General features: G+C 35.0%; 1 protein-coding gene across 6 annotated transcripts in view; it reads left to right on the top strand.

The window, feature by feature from the left end:
* The window catches only part of LOC102957998 (calcium-binding mitochondrial carrier protein SCaMC-1-like), a 50313-nt gene that overhangs the window by 16387 nt on the left and 15048 nt on the right, over positions 1-18878 (top strand). For 5 of the 6 annotated variants that reach the window (XM_042996531.1, XM_042996532.1, XM_007090057.2 and 2 more), the window contains exons 2-5: positions 1878-2004; positions 7957-8044; positions 9294-9405; positions 16702-16860. In XM_042996531.1, the coding sequence (XP_042852465.1) occupies positions 1878-2004; positions 7957-8044; positions 9294-9405; positions 16702-16860 (486 nt within the window). The remainder of the gene's footprint in view (positions 1-1877; positions 2005-7956; positions 8045-9293; positions 9406-16701; positions 16861-18878) is intronic. The other variant, XM_042996533.1, reaches the window with a different exon arrangement.

Genomic DNA, 18878 nt, shown 5'->3' with positions numbered 1-18878 from the left:
GATTAAAAGTAAGCATAAAATACAGGTCGCCCAGTTGACTCAGTTGGTTAAGCATCCACTCTTAATTTCAGCCCAGGTCATGATCTCATGGTTTGTGGGATCAAGTCCTATGTGCTCTGTGCTAATAGCACAGATCCTGCTTGGGATTCTCTCTCTCCCCCTCTCTCTGTCTGCCCCTCCCCAGTTTGTGCTTTCTTTTTCTCTCAAAATAAATAAATAAACATTAAAAAAATAAAAAATAAAATTAAGCATAAAATAAAAACAAATTAGTGTTGTGAATTGCTGGCTAAATATTGTATTATTTGATAAAATTATCCTGTTACTTATCCTCCCTTTTTTTTAAGTTGGCAAGTATTCAGGAATATTAGCACAAAACTGAAATGTTGCCCATGATGTTACCAGAAGGACTGAAAGATAATTGAAATGAGAATAATTTTCTCACACTGTGATTTAGTGTTATTTAATACTACTTCAACATAAGCACCGCATGTATTCCACTCATTTGGAAATACTAACTATAGAATTCATTTGAAATCCTTTTTGTGGCATGTAAGTTCTCTCACGATCTCCCTGTGCTTATGGTGTCTCCTACTTTTCTCCCTTGCATTTTATCCTTAGCAAATTGGAACAATGTAGGGTTGTTATGAAGATTAAATGAGTTTATATGTATAAGGTGCTTAGAAGTAAGTGCTCCATAAATATTAGCTGTTGTTATCACTATTGTTATTAATGTGTTTTTTCTAATTAACATGTGTTCTGCCTGCTTGCAGACACTGTGACGTATTCTTGGGATGTTTTTTCACATTTGTTTGCTCAGCTAATGCCTGTTTTTTTTTTTTTTTCTGCAAGTCTCTGCTCATACAGTCTTCCTCTCCTGAATCCCGTCCCCCCCAACTCTACTATACCTTGAATACATTCCCAGTATAACACCTGAAATATTCTCTTTGGTTATGTGAGTGGTCTGTAACTTTCTTCAGGGAAGGCACTGCATCTTCTTGTCTTTTAACCCTAGAACCTAGACCAGTGTCAAGCTCACAGTATTTAAAAAAAAATTTTTTTTAACGTTTATTTATTTTTGAGACAGGGAGAGACAGCATGAATGGGGGAGGGTCAGAGAGAGAGGGAGACACAGAATGTGAAACAGGCTCCAGGCTCTGAGCTGTCAGCACAGAGCCCGACGTGGGGCTCGAACTCACGCACCGCGAGATCATGACCTGAGCCGAAGTCGGATGCTTAACTGACTGAGCCACCCAGGCACCCCTCACAGTATTTTTTAATTCAATAAATATGGATTAAGAGCCTTAGTATGCCATACCTTATGCTAGGCATGGATGGTACAAAGATGAACAAGACATGGCCTATCTCTTTGAGGTAGGAGTCTGTTGGAATTACATATGATGTATATTTAAGAATTATGATTATTAATTTTTTATTTAAAAAACTGTAACAACCTAGTGAGATTCGAATATACACTCGTACTCCATAAGGCTGAGTCTCAAACCATTAAGCTGTGAGTCATACCAAAATTTTAAGTATTTTATCTCATCTGGTTAATAGAGTGTGAAGTCTCTGATGGCAAAGACTGTGTATCTCAGTACCTTTCTTCCCTCAAGGTACTTGGCATTCATTGTTTACCTCTGGTAAATACTTACCGACTTATAAGATTCAGAATTATTTGGAATGACATGGTGGCTACTGACTCTAGTATTGCACAAGTTTAAAAATCACAAATGTACTTAGCCTTGTAGCTGTGACTGAAAAACTAGGACAATGGATGCTGATGAAAATGATAATTAGTATGAAATGTGTCAATGTTAGCATGCTACAGTGGCTTTATTTGTAATACATCTCTGAAATGAGTTTCTACTTTTTTGTAGCACATTTTTGAAGCTGGAAATACCAATGATGATTCAGGATTGGACTTTGAAGAATTTATGCAGTACCTTAAAGACCATGAGATAAAAATGAGGCTGGCATTTAATAGCCTGGACAAAAATAATGATGGTGTGTGTGTTTGTGTTTTATTCACAATTAGCTTAACATGAATAATAATTGTCAGTATTAAAGGGATTTTTTTTTACTAGCTTTTACTTACTCCTGTCATCAAAGATTCAGTTATTTCTATTACTTGTCTAGCAGTAATTTTTTATTTCTAAAAATAATATGTAAACTATATTAGTGTTATAATTTTTGTGTGATTTTGAAAATATTTTGGATGCAGGGAAGTTAGATAACACAGAAAAGATCCTAAAATAAAGTAACAGTTACTTGTAACTCTGCTGTGTAGATGTCAGGTTTAACACACACACACACACACACACACACACACACACACAAATATGTAGTTGTTTGTTTTTACCTGAGAGAGCACGCTCATGTGTGTGCAAGCAATGGGGAGGGGCACAGGGAGAGGGAGAGAGAGAATCTCAAGCAGGCTCTACACACAGCACAGAGCCTGGTGTGGGGTTCGATCCTGAGACTGTGGGATTGTGACCTGAGTTGAAATGAAGAGTCGGACACAGCTGACTGAGCCACCCAGGTGTCCCTTGATATATTTTTATATTTCCCTCTAGACTTTTTATTTCTGTTTCTTTGTTTCTCTTTCTTTCTTTAAATGAAATTGTAGTCACGCTGTATATATAGTTTGGTGTCCTATTTTTTTCTCTGAATGTTACAATGTAAGCGTTTTCATTTCATTTAGTATTCTTCACATAGTTTTTAATGACTCTGAAATATTCTATTTATGAGTAGATGAATCATTCCTATATTGTTAGACATTTAGAATGTTTCCAATCTTTTATTCATAGTGCTGCAATCAATATCCACGCTGATTTACAGAGAAAAGGTATATTTTGTTACAAACCTTTAAATCAGAAAGACTATAGGTAAAAGTAGAGTACCATTTCTGCATCCATATGTGGCTAATCCACCACAGGTAATTAGAACCTAATTATATGCTACTTAAGAAACATATGTGTTGATTTTTTAAGTTTTGTGAAATCTAGTTTTTGTTAATTGAAAAATTCTAACTGTACCAGAAAAGCTATTTAAAGGATTGTACTGAAAGATTCTTGGGTAAAACAAAATGTAACCTGAATGTCACAGGCTTTAGTGACCTGTGATATCCATACTGCAGCGCTCTATGCTTCCATTCACTTTCCATAAAGAAGTTTAGGCCTTTCTGGGTTCTGCTACTGAAATAGTACCCAGAAGCTTTAAAGGTACCACTTACTAATTTATGTAAATTAGACCTGGTCATCGGTTGCTGCTGATCTTAGACCAGTAGTTCTGTTCTTGTGCTATTCTGGAATTTCACTCTCTTACTACTGCTTACCGCCATGATCATCATTTGTAAGCTGAAAATCCACCGTGTCAGATAATCAGCGGAATTAGAATGCCATTAGTAAAATATAATGATATCACTATCTCTGGTAGGCTGTAAATCACTGCTTGTAGCTCTTGGTAATAATAGAGAATACTTTTTCTGAGGAAAGATGGATATCCGAAAGTAATATAGTGATTGGCAATATAGATCTTTTAATTTCTGCCTTGTCTAGTCAAACTGCCAGGACTCAGCCCCCAAAGTCCTGAGAGCCACAGTCCCAGTTCTCACGGGCTTCACGTGTCTCGAACACCTGAGCTGCAACAGTTGGTGTGAGGCTCTGCTGTGGGCACCGGGGCTACTGCCCACCTGACCTGCAGAGCTCAGGCTCCAGGAGTCCTGCAGGAGCACCAGGTCTGGCGGAGCTGCCTGCTCCCTGTGTCATCATTGTTGCCGCTTCAGTGACCACCTTGCAGAGCTCAGCCAGTTTACTTTGGCCAGCATGCTTTTTGTGTGTGGAAAAGGGAGCACATCCTCTGTTATGGGTTGAGGGGTGTGCAGCTTAAAAAAGATACGTTAAAGTCCTAGCCTCCTGTACCTCAGACTGTGACCTTATTTGGAAACAGTTCTTTACAGAAGTAATCAAGTTAAAATTATGTCATTAGGGTAATGCCCAATATCTAATATGACTGGTGTCACATCAAGGGGAATCGTGGACACAGAGGCACATGTGCACAGAGGAAGATGATGTGAAACGACCAGACTTCTGGCCTCCAGAATTGTGAAACAGTAAATTCCTATTGTTCTAAACTACCCAGATTGTGGTACTTTATTACGGCAGCCCCAGGAAACTCCTCCCTTCTGTTATGCTTTATCAAGTGTCTGACAATACCAGAATGTTTTGGGCCTCAAAGTACAGCTTTCTCGATTCATGTGAATATGCAGTCACTTTCTTCCAGAGTGTACAAATGCTTCCAGATTGGCTGGGATAGGGTAGTTTCTGCTGTCAGGTGTGTATCATTGACCCTGGAGCTGACATTTCCTTCTGAATTCTATTACTGGATCTGGCTCACTGCATCATACCTTCCCACACTTTTCCTTCCTGACATCATTGTTCCTGATGGGACTCTCCCAGCTCATCACACATTATATTTGTTAAACATTAATAGTATACCGGATTCAATGTTTACCACCTGCTTTCTGTCCCCCAGGAGGCTTTCCAGGCCTTATGCCAATCAGTGGAGGCAAGAGGATGCATGTGGGCTGCTGTATTATCAAACTCATTAGCAGGAAGTGCTCAAACCCCAGTGTAATCTCATCTATTTAACTTCGTTCACCGAGTAGTATCTGAGCTCCTGCTCAGTTGTTCAGCCAAAATGTCCATGGAATGCTGTTGTAAAAATGTGAATGAAGTAATTATTGAACATAATTTTATCATTAAGATTATTTTTTAGATGGAGTATTTTGGAGGCTGAGGAAATGGTGGGAAAGAAATTAACATTTATTGGACTTTATCTTCTATATCTTATTTTTGTCTCACACAAGTCTTCGTAGCAGCTGTTTTTCACAGATGAGAACACTGAGGCTAAGGAAGGTTAAATAATTTTGCCTTCCATTGGCTTTCCCAGTGAACCACATCTCCCAGCACTTATGCCTTGGTGTAGCCATATACCACACAGACCTGTGTTTGGCCATTTGACTTGCTTCAGCCATTAGCACATTAGCAAGGCTTAATAAGTATTTGTACATTGGAACTTGTCCTCTTGGAATACTCTTTCTTGAACATCCTGAGCCACCAGAAAAGAGGTCTTAGCTACCCAGTTGGAGAGATCGCATGGAGAGAAATGCTCATTTAGTAATCAATTATTTTACATTTCCATCTGAGGTAATAGATATGAGTGAAGCCATCTTGGATTTCTAGCTGTAGTTGAACCTCCAGATGATTGAATTCACAGGAGTGGCCCAGGCAACACAAGAAGAACCAATGAGTTGAATCAAGCTCAGATTGCATACTCATAGTCAAATATATCCTTTTTAAACCACTAAATTTTGGAATAGTTTGTTACTTAGCAATAAATCACTGGTACGGGAATGGAATATTTTGTATTTCTCCCTGGAATTGCAATGCTGGAATGGTTGTGTTCCTCCTCTCCATCCATCTAACTATTGTTATTCCATTGAATTTATTTCAAGTCCATTATATGCTTGCTGCATATAATTAAAGACAACTTTGAATCTCTTTTTCAGGTCATATGCCTTGATTATATTCTGGAACACATTACCTAATTTTTTCTACATCTTAGCTTGTATTTTTAGCTTCTTCAGGGTAAAAATTACTTAATGTATTTTAGTTAAATGAAGCAAACAGTTTTTGAGCACTATATGTGAGTTATTGCACTAGGAACTGTGTGAACAAAGGTCTTCAGAAGCACACCATTTGGGGTGAATTAAGAATAAACATACAGAAGACAGACTATGATCATTGCTCTAGAAGCGATATAAGGAGAGCTTAATTGTGCCAAGGGACACTTCAGATTTGTGCTGGATCAATATGTAAATAGAATGGAAAAGAAAGGGTTTCTTGAGCAAAGAGAGTAAGTAGTTTGAACAAAGGCAAAATTAGGAAATTGTCAGTCAAGGTCAGAACTGGTTAATATGGCTTTTCAAGTTTGGCCCTAACTTACTATTTTTTGGGGGAAATTTCACTGACATATAACATATACATCAATGTGCACACATTCTAAGTTAAAAGCTCTACAAATTTTCCCAAGGCAAACACACAACATGAAAACAGCATCCAGATTAAGAAGCAAAATATTAGTAGTATCTCAGAAGCAGCCCTTTTATATCCCTGCCAAATCACTATCGCCCACTAAAGTAGCTATTATCCTGCTTTCTAGTACTGTATGTAAGTCCTCAATCAATCTTTGTTAAACAAGTAAGTGTACCTTGCTTATACTGTATCTCTTGCTGAAATGCTTTTTTGTTTCTTTGGTGGTATCTTGTTTATCCTTTATTGTACTTCATTTGTGACTTTTGTTTTTCACTCCTTTATTTATGCCTCCATTACACTTTATTTATAACTATCCTATAACATACATTTGGCACAGTGTGATATAATTTTGAAATAAGTAGTTCATCCATACAAGCTGGCAAGCTTCTCAGGGGTTGTTGTTTTATTAATCTCTGGCTTCTCTCACATTTAGCATAGTGATTTTAATAGTATGCTTTCAAAATACATTTTTTAAACTATTGAATTAATGAGCATAGTGTTCAGAGATTGTAATGGGATATAAGGCAGAGGATTCAGTTTTCCCAGTTGAAGAAAAGTTTGATTTCTAGGCTGAGGAATAGACCAGTAAATTCCACCCTGTGAATCTTGGAACGCTAGGGGCCTTGGAATGATTGCAAAGAGTCTGAAATTCTATGCATGAATACTGGGCTTTATCTATAGGCTAAATGAATAATATATCTCATACATATGTGCACTATTTATAAATGTATACAGGTGCAGCTATGGCTCATAAAATATGAACTAAAGATGTGACTGAATTCATATATTTTTGATGTTACATATTTTCAACTAGGTGACATTAAGTTGATTTTTTTAATATAGAAATGTCTTCATATTTTAAAAGACTGAGTATCCTCAACTCTGTTTTACACAGAGGAGGAATCAAAGGTTCTTTGGACTTGGATAGTACCATGATGAGTTATGTGTTTTAGAGTTTGAGGAGGAAATGGAATACTTAATTTTTCCTTTATAACATCCTGCAACATGAGATTGAGATGCATAGTAGGCTTGTATTCAATATATCAGTTGATTTGAGTTATAACATAGGATATGGTTGTGCTAAAAAGAATTTGTGTTGGGGGTGTCTGGGTGGCTCAGTTGGGTAAATGTCTGACTCTTGGTTTCAGCTCAGGTCATGGTCTTGTAGTATGTGGGATCAAGCCACATGTTGGGCTTTGTGCTGACAGCATGGAGCCTGCTTGGGATTCTCTATCCCTCTCTCTCTCTCTCTGCCCCTCCCCTGCTCTCATTCTCTCTCTCAAAAGGAAATAAACTTTAAAAAATGCACCTTAAAAAAAGATTTTGTGTTGTATTATAATTTAGGTATGTTATTATTTTTTTAGTTTACTTTATAAAATGTTGGGTTGCCTTATTTTCATGTGCCTGAATCAGATCTTCAGAGTTAGCTTTTAAATTTTTTCCAAGTGGGTATCATAATCTAAATCTGTTGTAGATCTGCAATCTCTTACTGGAAATCCTTAGGGTCAGATGTGTTTAGAAATTTAGAATTTGGGTTTTAGACAAGCAATACAGTTCCTGTATGATATATTATGTGATAACTACAAGTGAGATTTGGGGTACCACTGTGCAATTATATATGTGAGTATTTCTTCAATGAAACAAATGAATAATTATATAGAATCATAAATAATTGACTACCAAATGAATTTTGATGACAAATATACAAGAAGTCTTTTAGTGTTCAGAGCTTTTAAGCTTTGTGTTGTGAATATGGAATTATAGGCCTAAAAAACATGGACTTTTTAAAGACTATTATGTTCTAAGTATATTGCCTTATCTTTTCAGATACTTTAATTTGACATTTTTTCACTTTTTAAAGGAATAATAGAAACTTCAGAAATAATTGCTGCTTTGAAATCACTGGGTGTGAATATTTCTGAAGCTCAGGCAAAAAAAATTCTACAAAGGTCGGTCCTCATCCTTATTTTTAACAGTTTTTATTTAGTTCCATGTTAGAAACTAATTGCTATATATGTAGCGCCTTCCTTCCTCCCTGCCTCCCTCATTTCCTGCCTGCCTGCCTTTATAACATCATCTTTTATTGACAGTGTTATAAGAAGAGTCCCTGAGAAATTTATTGAACTGTGAGAATGCTGTTGACTAAATCATGAAGTGTTTACACTTCACAAAGTCCCTAGGATAAAATCCTTCCTGCTTCTAGTTCAAAGAACAGATGTAATTCTCTTAAGCAATTGACTTAACACGTTTCTTTTTAATTTTTTTGACATACAAAATACTGTACATAATTAATATACACAACTTGGTGAGTATGGAGATAAGTGAACACCTAGGAAATCATTACCACATCTGTGTCATAAATCTATCCATCCCTTCCAAAAGTTTCCTCCTACCCTCTTATTTACTACTATTATTTTTTCTGATAAGAATACTTTTTGTAGTTAAAACTTCAACTTATTTATTTTTTTACTGAGGTGTAACTGACATGAAACACTAGTTTCAGGCATATAATGTAATGTTTTGATATTTGCATATATTGGGAAATGATAATCACTGTAAGTCCAGTTAGCCTCTGTCACCATATATAGTTAAAAATTTTTTTCCTACAATGAGAACTTCTAAGATTTACTCTCTTAGCAAGTTTCAAAATTATGCAGTGTACGATTATTAACTCTAGTTATTATGCTGTACATTACATTCCCATGACTTACCTATTTTATAACTGAAGTTTGTACCTTTTGGCCTCTTTCACCCATTTCACTCATTCCCTAAACCCCCACTTGGGACAACCCTAATCTGTTCTCTGTATCTATGAGCTTTTTTATTATTATTATTTTTTTAATATTTCACTTATAGGTGAGATCATATGGTATTTGTCCTTGTCTGAGTTGTTTAACTTAGCAAAATTCCCTCAAGGTCCATCGATGTTGTCTCAAATAGGTAGATTTCCTTCTTTTTTATGGCTGAATGATATTCCATATTCCACACACACGTGTATGTGTACACACACATACCACATTTTCTTTATCCATTCATCCATTGGTAGACACTTAGGTTGTCTCCATGTAAGAACAACTAACATAAATCTGCTGTCTTAGAAAATTTTTAAATATCCAACAGAGTATTCTTACAGTTAGTACTTATTCTTAGAGGATTTATTATAAATGTTATAAGCACTATTTCTGTTGTAAATTTCAGCATCGATAGTGATGGAACAATGACAATAGACTGGGATGAATGGAAGTACTACTTTTTACTTCATCCTGCAAAAAATATTGATGAAATTGCTCATTTCTGGAAGCGCTCTACTGTAAGATTACTTTGTATTTTACTATATTTTTATTTTGTCACAAATGCCATAGCTGTTATTATGATCACATAATCCCTATACTACTTCCAGCCTCAGTGGCTAAAATAGCAAAATTCTCTCCTAATAGTGTTCTACTAATTTAGCAAGGAGTGTTAGTATTATATGTACAAAGACAGCTACCACAATTTCTTTGTTTGGTAAAACCTAGAACTTAAAGTAGATACTTATCTGCTATTTGCGTTGAGAATAAGTTATTCCGATATAGTTAACTATCTTAGGAAAGTGGAAAAATAATATACTTTAATTCTTTTCACAGAAATGATATACTCAGTTAGGTTTCTATCATAGGAAATGCAAAGCCAATCATTAAAATGCAAAATTTCAGAATGAGAAACGATCAACTGTGTAATCTACCTATTCGTTTTATATGAGCACTTGACTCAGTTGTGAGGAGGAAATGAGGTTTTATAATTGAAAACATTTTTTTTTCTTTTTTAGATCTCTGATGCAGGGGGTTAAGTTAATCATTTATTCATGGTATACTATTTGCAAATCCTCCTCTCCATAGACAATATAAGGGAGGGCCAAGAGCATAGGCTTCGGAGTCAGATGCCTAGGTTTGAACTTCGCTTCTGCCATCCACTAGCTATATAACCCCTCTGTGCCTCAGGTTTTCTCAATTATATACTGGGTATAATAATGGTAAGAGTTTTGAGAATTAAATTAGTACATTAGTTAATAAATGTAGAAAAGGGCGGAGCAGGTAATACATGTCTTCGGTAAAGGTTACTTATTATGATAGGCACTTATTCTAATATGTTTCCTCTGTGTCTTGGATATGTATATGATCTTAGGAATCATGTAGTGTTTCATGTGTGTGCTTTTATTTTACATAGATAGTATTCTGCTAAAGGCCACAGCTGATTTTTTGCTTTGTTCACTCAATATTATGATTTTAAGATTTGTCCTTGTTTTTATGCATTCATCTAGTTTATTGCTTCTAACTACTGCATGCTATACATTTAACACATCATCTTTATCCATTTTCCTAGTAATAGGAACTGATAAGAAATAGTTTTCTTCAACTTCAAGCAAAATGCCTTCCTCTACTGTAGCTTAGGGAATTTCACCTGAATTTCTGAGTCAGAAATAATATGCATTTGCAAATTTCAGTAGATTATCCAGTCTTAATTTTATAAAATATATCCATGTTATTTCCCAGGATAACTTGCTATGGTAGTTTACATTCCCACCAGCAATGCCTGAAAATTCCTGTTTCTCTACGTATTGCTTGGTATTGTCCAGTTTTCTAATACTTTCCACTCTGTTGGGTACAAAGTGGTATCTTCTTTTAATGTGCACTTCTTTGATTTTAGTCCATTTTAAACATCTCTTCATAGAAATACTAGAGATTCACGTGTTCTTTTTCTATGAATTATCTATTTATATCCTTATAAGATTTGTTGAGATATAATTGATATATGACATTGTGTAAGTTAGGGTGTACCACATAATATTTGATACACTTATGTATTGTGAAATGACTGCCACAGTAGGGTTAGTTAGTTAGCACTTCTGTTACCTCACATAATTATCATTTCTTTTTTGCAGTGAGAACACTCATAGCAACTTGCAAGTATATAATACAGTATTAACTATAAGCACCATGCTGTAATTAGATCCCCACAGAATTTGTTCACCTAATAACTGGTGGTTTTGTCCTTTGACCAACGTCTTCTCATTTCCCTAATTCCCCAGCCCCTAACAACCACCATTCTACTGTCTGTTTATATGAATTTGGCTTTTTTTAGATTCTGTATATGAGTGAGACCATACAGTATTTGCCTTTCTCTATCTGACTTATTTCATATTTAGCATAATGCCCTCAAAGTCCATCTATATTGTTGCAAATAGCAGGATTTTCTCCTTTCTAGTGGCTGAGTAATAATCTATTGTGTATATGTATATATATCACATCTTACACTTAGGTTGTTTACGTAACTTCACCATTGTGAATAATGCTGCAATGAACATGGAGGTACAGATATCTTTTTGAGATCCTGATTTCATTTTCTTTGGCTTTATACCAAGAAGTGGAATTTCTGGATTATATGATAGTTCTGTCTTTAATATTTTGAGGAGCCTCATACTGATTTCCATAGTGGCTGCACCAATTAAATTCCCACCGACATTGCAGAAAAGGTTCCCTTCTGTCTACATCCTCACCGACACTTGTCTCTTGTTTTGTAGGTAGTAGCCATTTTAACAAGTGTGAGGTAATATTGTGATTTTGATTTGTGTTTCCCTGATGTAGACCATCTTTTCATATACACATTGGCCATTTATAGGTCTTTTTTTTTTTTTTTGAGAAATGTCTGTTTTGTTCTTTTGCTCATTTGTTTTCATTAGATTGTTTGTTATTGAGTTGTATGAGTCCCTTATATATTTTGGATATTAACCCTAAATAAGATATATGATTGTTTCTTTTACTGTGTAGAAACTTTGAAGTTTGATGTAGACCCACTAATTAATTTTTGCTTTTGTTACTTATACTCTTGGTGTCATATCCAAAAGGTCCTTGATGGTACCCATGTCAAGAAGATTTTTCCTTGTCTGCTTTAAGGAGTTTTATAGTTTGAGGTCTCATTTTAAGTTTTTAATCCATTTTGAGTTCATTTTTCTGAGTGGTTTAAGGTAGGGGTCCAATTTCATTTTGCTGCATGTGATTATCCAGTTTTGCCAACACCATTCTTTGAAGAGGCTATCTTGCCCATTGAATATTCTTGGCTTCTTTGTCAAATATGAATTTATATGTAAGGATTTATTTCTGGGCTCTCAATTCTGTTTCATTGGTTTATGTGTCTCTTTTTCTGCCAGTAGCATACATTTTCATTATGAGCTTTGTAGTATTGCTTGAAACCAAAGAGTATGATGCCTCTAGCTTTGTTCTCTTTCAGGATTGCTTTGGCTATTTGGAGTTTGTGTTTCCATATGCGTTCTAGGATTTTTTTTCTATTCTGTGAAGAATGCAATTGGAATTTTGATAGGGATTGTGTTGAATCTATAGATGGCTTTGGGTATATGGACATTTAACAATATTAGTTCTTCCAAACCATGAGCATGGTATATCTTTCCATATATTTGTGTCATATTCAATTTGTTTTTTAAAATTTTTTAATGTTTATTTATTATTGACAGAGCGTGAACAGGGGAGGGGCAGAGAGAGAGGGAGACACAGAATTGGAAGCAGGCTTCAGGCTTTGAGCTGTCAGTACAGAGCCTGATGTGGGGCTCTAACTGACAAACCACAAGATCATGACCTGAGCCGAAGTCGTCCACTTAACCCACTGAGCCACCTGGGCGCCCCACATTTTCATTTTATTTCATCAATGTCATCTAGTCCTCAATCTGTAGGTCTCTTACTTCCTTGGTTAAATTTGTTCCTAAGTATTTTATTGTTTTTGATGCTATTATGAATGAGTTTGTTTTCTGTATTTCTTTTTCATATATTTTATTGTTAATGTATAGAAATGCAGCTGATTTTTATATATTAATTTTGTATCTTGCAATTTTACTGATTTCATTGATTAACAGGTTTTTTTGTGGAGTCTTTGGGATTTTCTATATATAAGATCATGTCATTTGCAGCAGAGACAATTATACTTCTGTCTTTCTGATTTGGATGCCTTTTTTTCCTCTTTCTTGCTCAACTGCTATAGCTAGAACTTTTAGTACTGTGTTGAATAGGATTGGTGGGAAGAATGGTCAACATTGTCTTGTTCCTGATCTTCAAGGAAAAGCTTTCAACCTTTAACCATCAAGTATTATGTTAGCTGTGGGCTTGTCATATATGGCCTTTAATATGTTGAGTTATATTCATTCTCTACCCAATTTTTTGATAGTTTTTTTTAATCATGAAAGGATGTTGAATTTTGTGAAATGCTTTTTCTGCATCTATTGATATGATCATATGATTTTTATCCCTAATTCTATTAATGTGATGTCACATTTTTTGATTTGTGTATGTTGAACCATCTTTGCATCCCAGAAATAAATCCCATTTATCATGATCCTTTTAATGTGCTATTGAATTTTATTTGCTAATATTTTGTTGAGATTTTTGAATTTATATTCATCAGGAATATTGGCCTATAGTGTTCTTTTTTTGTAGTGTCCTTGTCTGGCTTTGGTATCAGGGTAATGCTGGTATTGTAAAAATTAGTTTGGAAGGTTCTATACTCTTCAGATTTTTAGTAGAGTTTGAAAATGATTGGTAATAATTTTTCTTTAAATGTTCGTAGAATTCACTAGGGATACCATCTGATCATGGGCTTTTATTTGTTGGGAGATTTTTGATTACTGATTCAGTCTGCTTTCTCATTGGTCTGTTTACATTTTCTTTTTCTTCATGATTCAGTCGTGTGTGGTACATTGTATGTACCTAGAGATTCATCCATTTCTGCTAGATTATGCAATTTATAGGTGTATAATTGTGCAGAGTAGTGTCTTACGACCCATTGTATTTCTGTGGTATCCTTTATATTATCTCCTCTTTTGCTTCTGATTTTATTTGGGTTTTCTCTCTTTTTTTAGTTTAGCTAAAGGTTTCCCAATTTTGTTTATCTTTTCAAAATAACCAGCTGTTAGTTTTGGTGATTTTTTTTTTTTTTTTTTGCTTTGTTTTTGGTCTCTATTTCCTTCATTTCTGCTATGGTCTTTATTATTTCTTTCCTTCTTATAACTTTTTCTTAGTTTGTTTTTCTTTTTCTAGTTCCTTAAGGTATAAATTTACATTGAGGTTTTTCCTGTTTCTTGAGGTAGGCCTGTATCACTATGAACTTCCCTCTAAGAACTGCTTCTGTTGCATGCCATAAGTTTTGGTATGTTGTGTTTCCATTTTCATTTGTCTCAAGATATTGTTTTGATTTCCCCTTTGATTTAATCTTTGACCCATTCAGAGGCCTTATTCTCTTCCTTATCTCCTTTATTTTTTGTATTTAAATATCCTGCATTTAAACATTTAACATATTTAAGTCAGTATCATTTAAAAAAAGTATAATCCTACTGATGTTCCCTCTAGCTACCTTATCTTTTTTACAGTCTTCATGGCTATACTTTCCATTTACTTCTCAACTAACTGGCTTTGCTTTTAGCACTTTATAAAAATTATTTTACTAAGCCAGTCTCCCAAATGTTAGTTCAATGTATATTTTCTAGATCTTACCACTCTCTCTTTTTAAATGTTCTCTTCAGCTGGCTTCCTTGACACTGCATTCTCCTGGTTTTCTTCCCACTTCTCTATCGTTACTTTTCCATATCTCTTGAGGATCTTCTTCCACAGTTTGTTTCTTATATGTTTTCTTCTATATTCTATTTTAAGCTTTCTTTACGTCTCATTCTGTACATTTTCTTTCCTAGGCAGTCCCACTTACTCTTCCATCTAGAGCATACCTTCCTTCTGCATGTACAAGCATTCATTGGACATCAATTGAGACACCTCAAACATAAACACAACATCATCTGTTCCCTAGACCTTCTTTTTCCATTTCGCTGAATGGTGTCATTAACTTCCTAGTTGCCCAAGCCAGAAATGTCAACATTATTCTGAGGTCTTGAGCTTTTCTTTATCCTCCTTCCATCCCTTTATACAGTCTTGCAGTTCTTAGAATATGCAGTATCTTTGAAGAAATTATTTCCTTTGCCTAGAACATTCCCTAGGTTAATGCCTACTTCTATAGGGAGATAGTAGAGTGTGATAGACAAGAAGTTAACCTTTGAGGTCAGAATACCTGGATTCATATTGCTTTGCTACTTCTAAGTCACTTTGTGTGGAAAATGTTCCCTGACAGTTCCACTCATCTCTCCCCCCTGCCAAAAAAAATTCTATACTCCATTCAGTGTCTCTATATTATGTTATTTTTTTTAATGTTTATTTATTTATTTTGAGAGAGAGAGAGTGTGTGTGAGCAGGGGAGTGGCAGACAGAGAGGGAGACACAGAATCTGAAGCAGGCTTCAGGCTCTGAGCTGTCAGCACAGAGCCCAACATAGGGCTTAAACCCACAAACTGTGAGATCATGACCTAAGCTGAAGTTGGACACTTAACTGACTGAGCCACCCAGGCACCCCTGTATTATGTTCTTAAGACATTTTTTTTTTTGCTACCCTTATTATTGTACTTATTCCTCTGTGTTATAATTGCTTGTTTCCTTTCCTATTTTTCTCATTATACTATAAACTCCCAGAGGGAAGAAAGTAACTTTTGAACCATAATATTATGAATACACAGCCCAGCACGTGGCATGTTAATTTATTAATTTAACACCTATTTACTGAGCACACTTATCTCCATAGACCAAGGTGCAAGGTTGACAACAGTGAGCAAGAAAGACTAGTTTGCAGCTCTTATCAGGATTAATTTCTAAAGGAGGAAGCAACCAATAGATAGAAATGAACTAATTAAAATTGTGCTAAGTGTTAGAGAAGAATTCATGGAAAGAGTGAAGGAGGATTGTTCTAGGTAGAGGGGAGATCAAGTACAATGGTTTTGAGGTGGAATGGTGTTTGGAAAGGGGGCATTCAATGAATGAATAAACTGAAGGTGGGAAAACTAAGAACCAGAGAAGTGACTTGTCCACCATGATTGACAAGTAATGGAACCTAGATCCCCTGAGTCCAGTGTGATGCTCTTTCCAGAGAGTCACACTGCCTCAACATTTAGCAAAAACGGACAAGCTTAGCAAAAGCATGTATGATTACTGAAAAGAAAGTGAAATGCAAAACTTGTCAGAGTTCAGATTTTTAAAAAGAAAATTGTCATTTGAGGAAAGAATTGATGTCAGTAATAAAGAAATTAAAGCATATAAAATGCTGCTCTTGAATTCTGACTTAGGTAAGTACACAGTGGAATTTGAGAGAATTTTAAATAAAGTAAAGAAACTTAATTAAGCATTTATTCCTTACCTATTGTGTGGCAGGCACTGTGGTGTGTGACTAGGACGTGGTCACTGCACTGATTATTTACATTTTTCATGGAAGAGATTAAATAGGTTGATAATTTAAAATTAATAACTCTAATGGTAATTGATTTTACAGATTTTAAACCTATATGTGAATGTATTATTAAAAATCATTTGGTCTAGTACAAGTGCTGAGAAAATTGTCAGTCTTCATTAACAGGCGGTGAGATATGAAAAAAAAATCTTTGGGTTTTTGGTCTTTGTAAAAAGTTATCTTTTTAATTTATCAAGTGGTTATACTTTTCCTTATTATGTAATTCATATTTATATCGTATCAGATAATTGACATAGGGGAGAGTATATCTATTCCAGATGAATTTACTGAGCAAGAGAAGCGTTCTGGAGATTGGTGGAGGCGTTTGGTGGCAGCAGGTATAGCCGGGGCAGTTGCAAGGACATGCACGGCACCTTTTGACCGCTTGAAAGTCATGATGCAGGTAGATTGCACACGTTACCCCTTAATCATTAACATAACTTGAAAAACCCTCCTTAATTTTCAAAAGGAAATATTTTGACACATTTCATCCTATTTCCCATTAAAGTTTTACTTTTTCTGAAAATGTAAATTTTCTTACTTCAATATTAAAAGATTTCTTAATTTTCTTACAGATGCTTGTGTGCTATTTGAATTAGTTTTTATTGGAAATAATAATAGAACACTCTGTTAGAGGTTTTTTTTTCCCCAGAAATATAACTAAATCTACCAAAGAAGTGATAAGACACCACTAGTCTTATTTATTGGTTATCTTTAGACTCTAGCACCTACATAATAACACAGTTGTATTCTACTAATGAAGTGTTAAGCATATTTCTAAGAACTGGAAAATAAGTTACTTAAAGTTTACTAGTGGCTGATACTTCACTAGAGGTAATGTCAAATTATTTTTATTTTACCGAGTAAGGATTATCAATGATAGTTTTAAAATAGTGCATAGTTTAGTCTGTTAACTATCATAATTCAAATTTAATATTTGCAGAATACTTTCTTTGCAAGGATATAAAAATTTATAATTCACAGTCTAGTGAGTTTAAATTTGTAATTAAACTTACATACTGGATGTTGTTTTGTCTTTTGTTTTTTTTGGTAACATTGGTGACATTTGGTAATGGATTATGAATAGTGTTTTTTGGTTGATGGCTGATCTTACTTGTTACTCTTAGAAAATCTTATTTCTGACAGACTCAGATGTACACGTTGGGAGCTCTCATAGGGGATAGCTCCCATCTCCTGACAATCTATTCCTGCTATTTTCCTTTGGCTTCCTTCCTTCTCTTGCCAAATGTTTACCATATTCTATGGCCTCTTCCTTATTTTTCTTAGTATGCTATCTCTTCAGAGCCATCATTTGTGTTGCAGGACACGTGGAACAATGAGATGCTGAATCTCAGGCACTTGGGTCCTGGGTTTCATGCCTTCTTTGTTCAGGGGCTTTCTGACAACATGTTGGGGGACATCATCTTCTACAGACAGAATGAAAAGTTTGCAGATCCTGCTACCTCTTATGGGTGCTAGGTGATGAGGCACAGTAGTAGCAGCCTAGGAATATCCTTCTCCCATTTTTTTTACAATAACCAAGTTGAGAACACTCAGATCTGTATCCACAATGCAACCCTAAACATATTTGCACTTTCTTTCTCCAGCTCTTCTGCATCTATAGCAGGAATGCCTCTTACTAAGTAGCAGTATATATGAATAATTTATATACTGTTTTTTGTTCTTGTAATGAACAGGATAATGTGAGCATGTTTTCATGTTATTTCAGATATTCTTCAAATATTTCAAATATTTGTGTATTCTTCAAATACAGGTTTTAATGACTGTATTATTTCAAGTGGATATGTCCTATTATTTTTGTTTTTTTTTTCTATTCTTGGACATGTAGGTGGTTTTAAAATTCTTTTAAAATTATAATTCATAATAGTTCATAATTATTAACATCATTATTTATGAATATTTTTATCATATTTAGGATTATTTATTTAGAAATAGTTCCTAGAAATTAAGTAATGATTTGAACATTTAAAAAGCTGTGTGGGTGCACGTGCTTAGTGTTAAATTCTTTTCCAGACTTCTTCCCATAGGAGGTGAGAATACCCATTTCACCCTGCTCTCCCATTATTATTCTCTTATATCATAGCCAGGAGGGTATTTTACTGTTTTAGTTTTCACTCTCTTAAAAATAACATTTTTCTTATTATAAAATAAAACATTAGGAAAATGGGAAAATAAAGAAAAGTATAAAGGGGGACATTAAAATGACCTGTAATCCTTGTATATTAGTTTGCCAGGGATGCTGTAACAAAATATCACATACTGACTGGCTTACACAACCAAATTTTATTGTCTCACAGTTTTGGAGGCTAGAAATCTGAGATCAAGGTGTTGGCACCTTCTGAGGGCACTGAGGAAAGGATCTGTTCCAGGCCTTTCTCCTTGGCTTGGAGATGACGGTCT

Source organism: Panthera tigris, chromosome C1, assembly GCF_018350195.1.
Source record: "Panthera tigris isolate Pti1 chromosome C1, P.tigris_Pti1_mat1.1, whole genome shotgun sequence".
In the NCBI taxonomy this organism is placed as follows: domain Eukaryota; kingdom Metazoa; phylum Chordata; class Mammalia; order Carnivora; family Felidae; genus Panthera; species Panthera tigris.
This window is presented reverse-complemented; position numbering and strand designations above follow the sequence as displayed.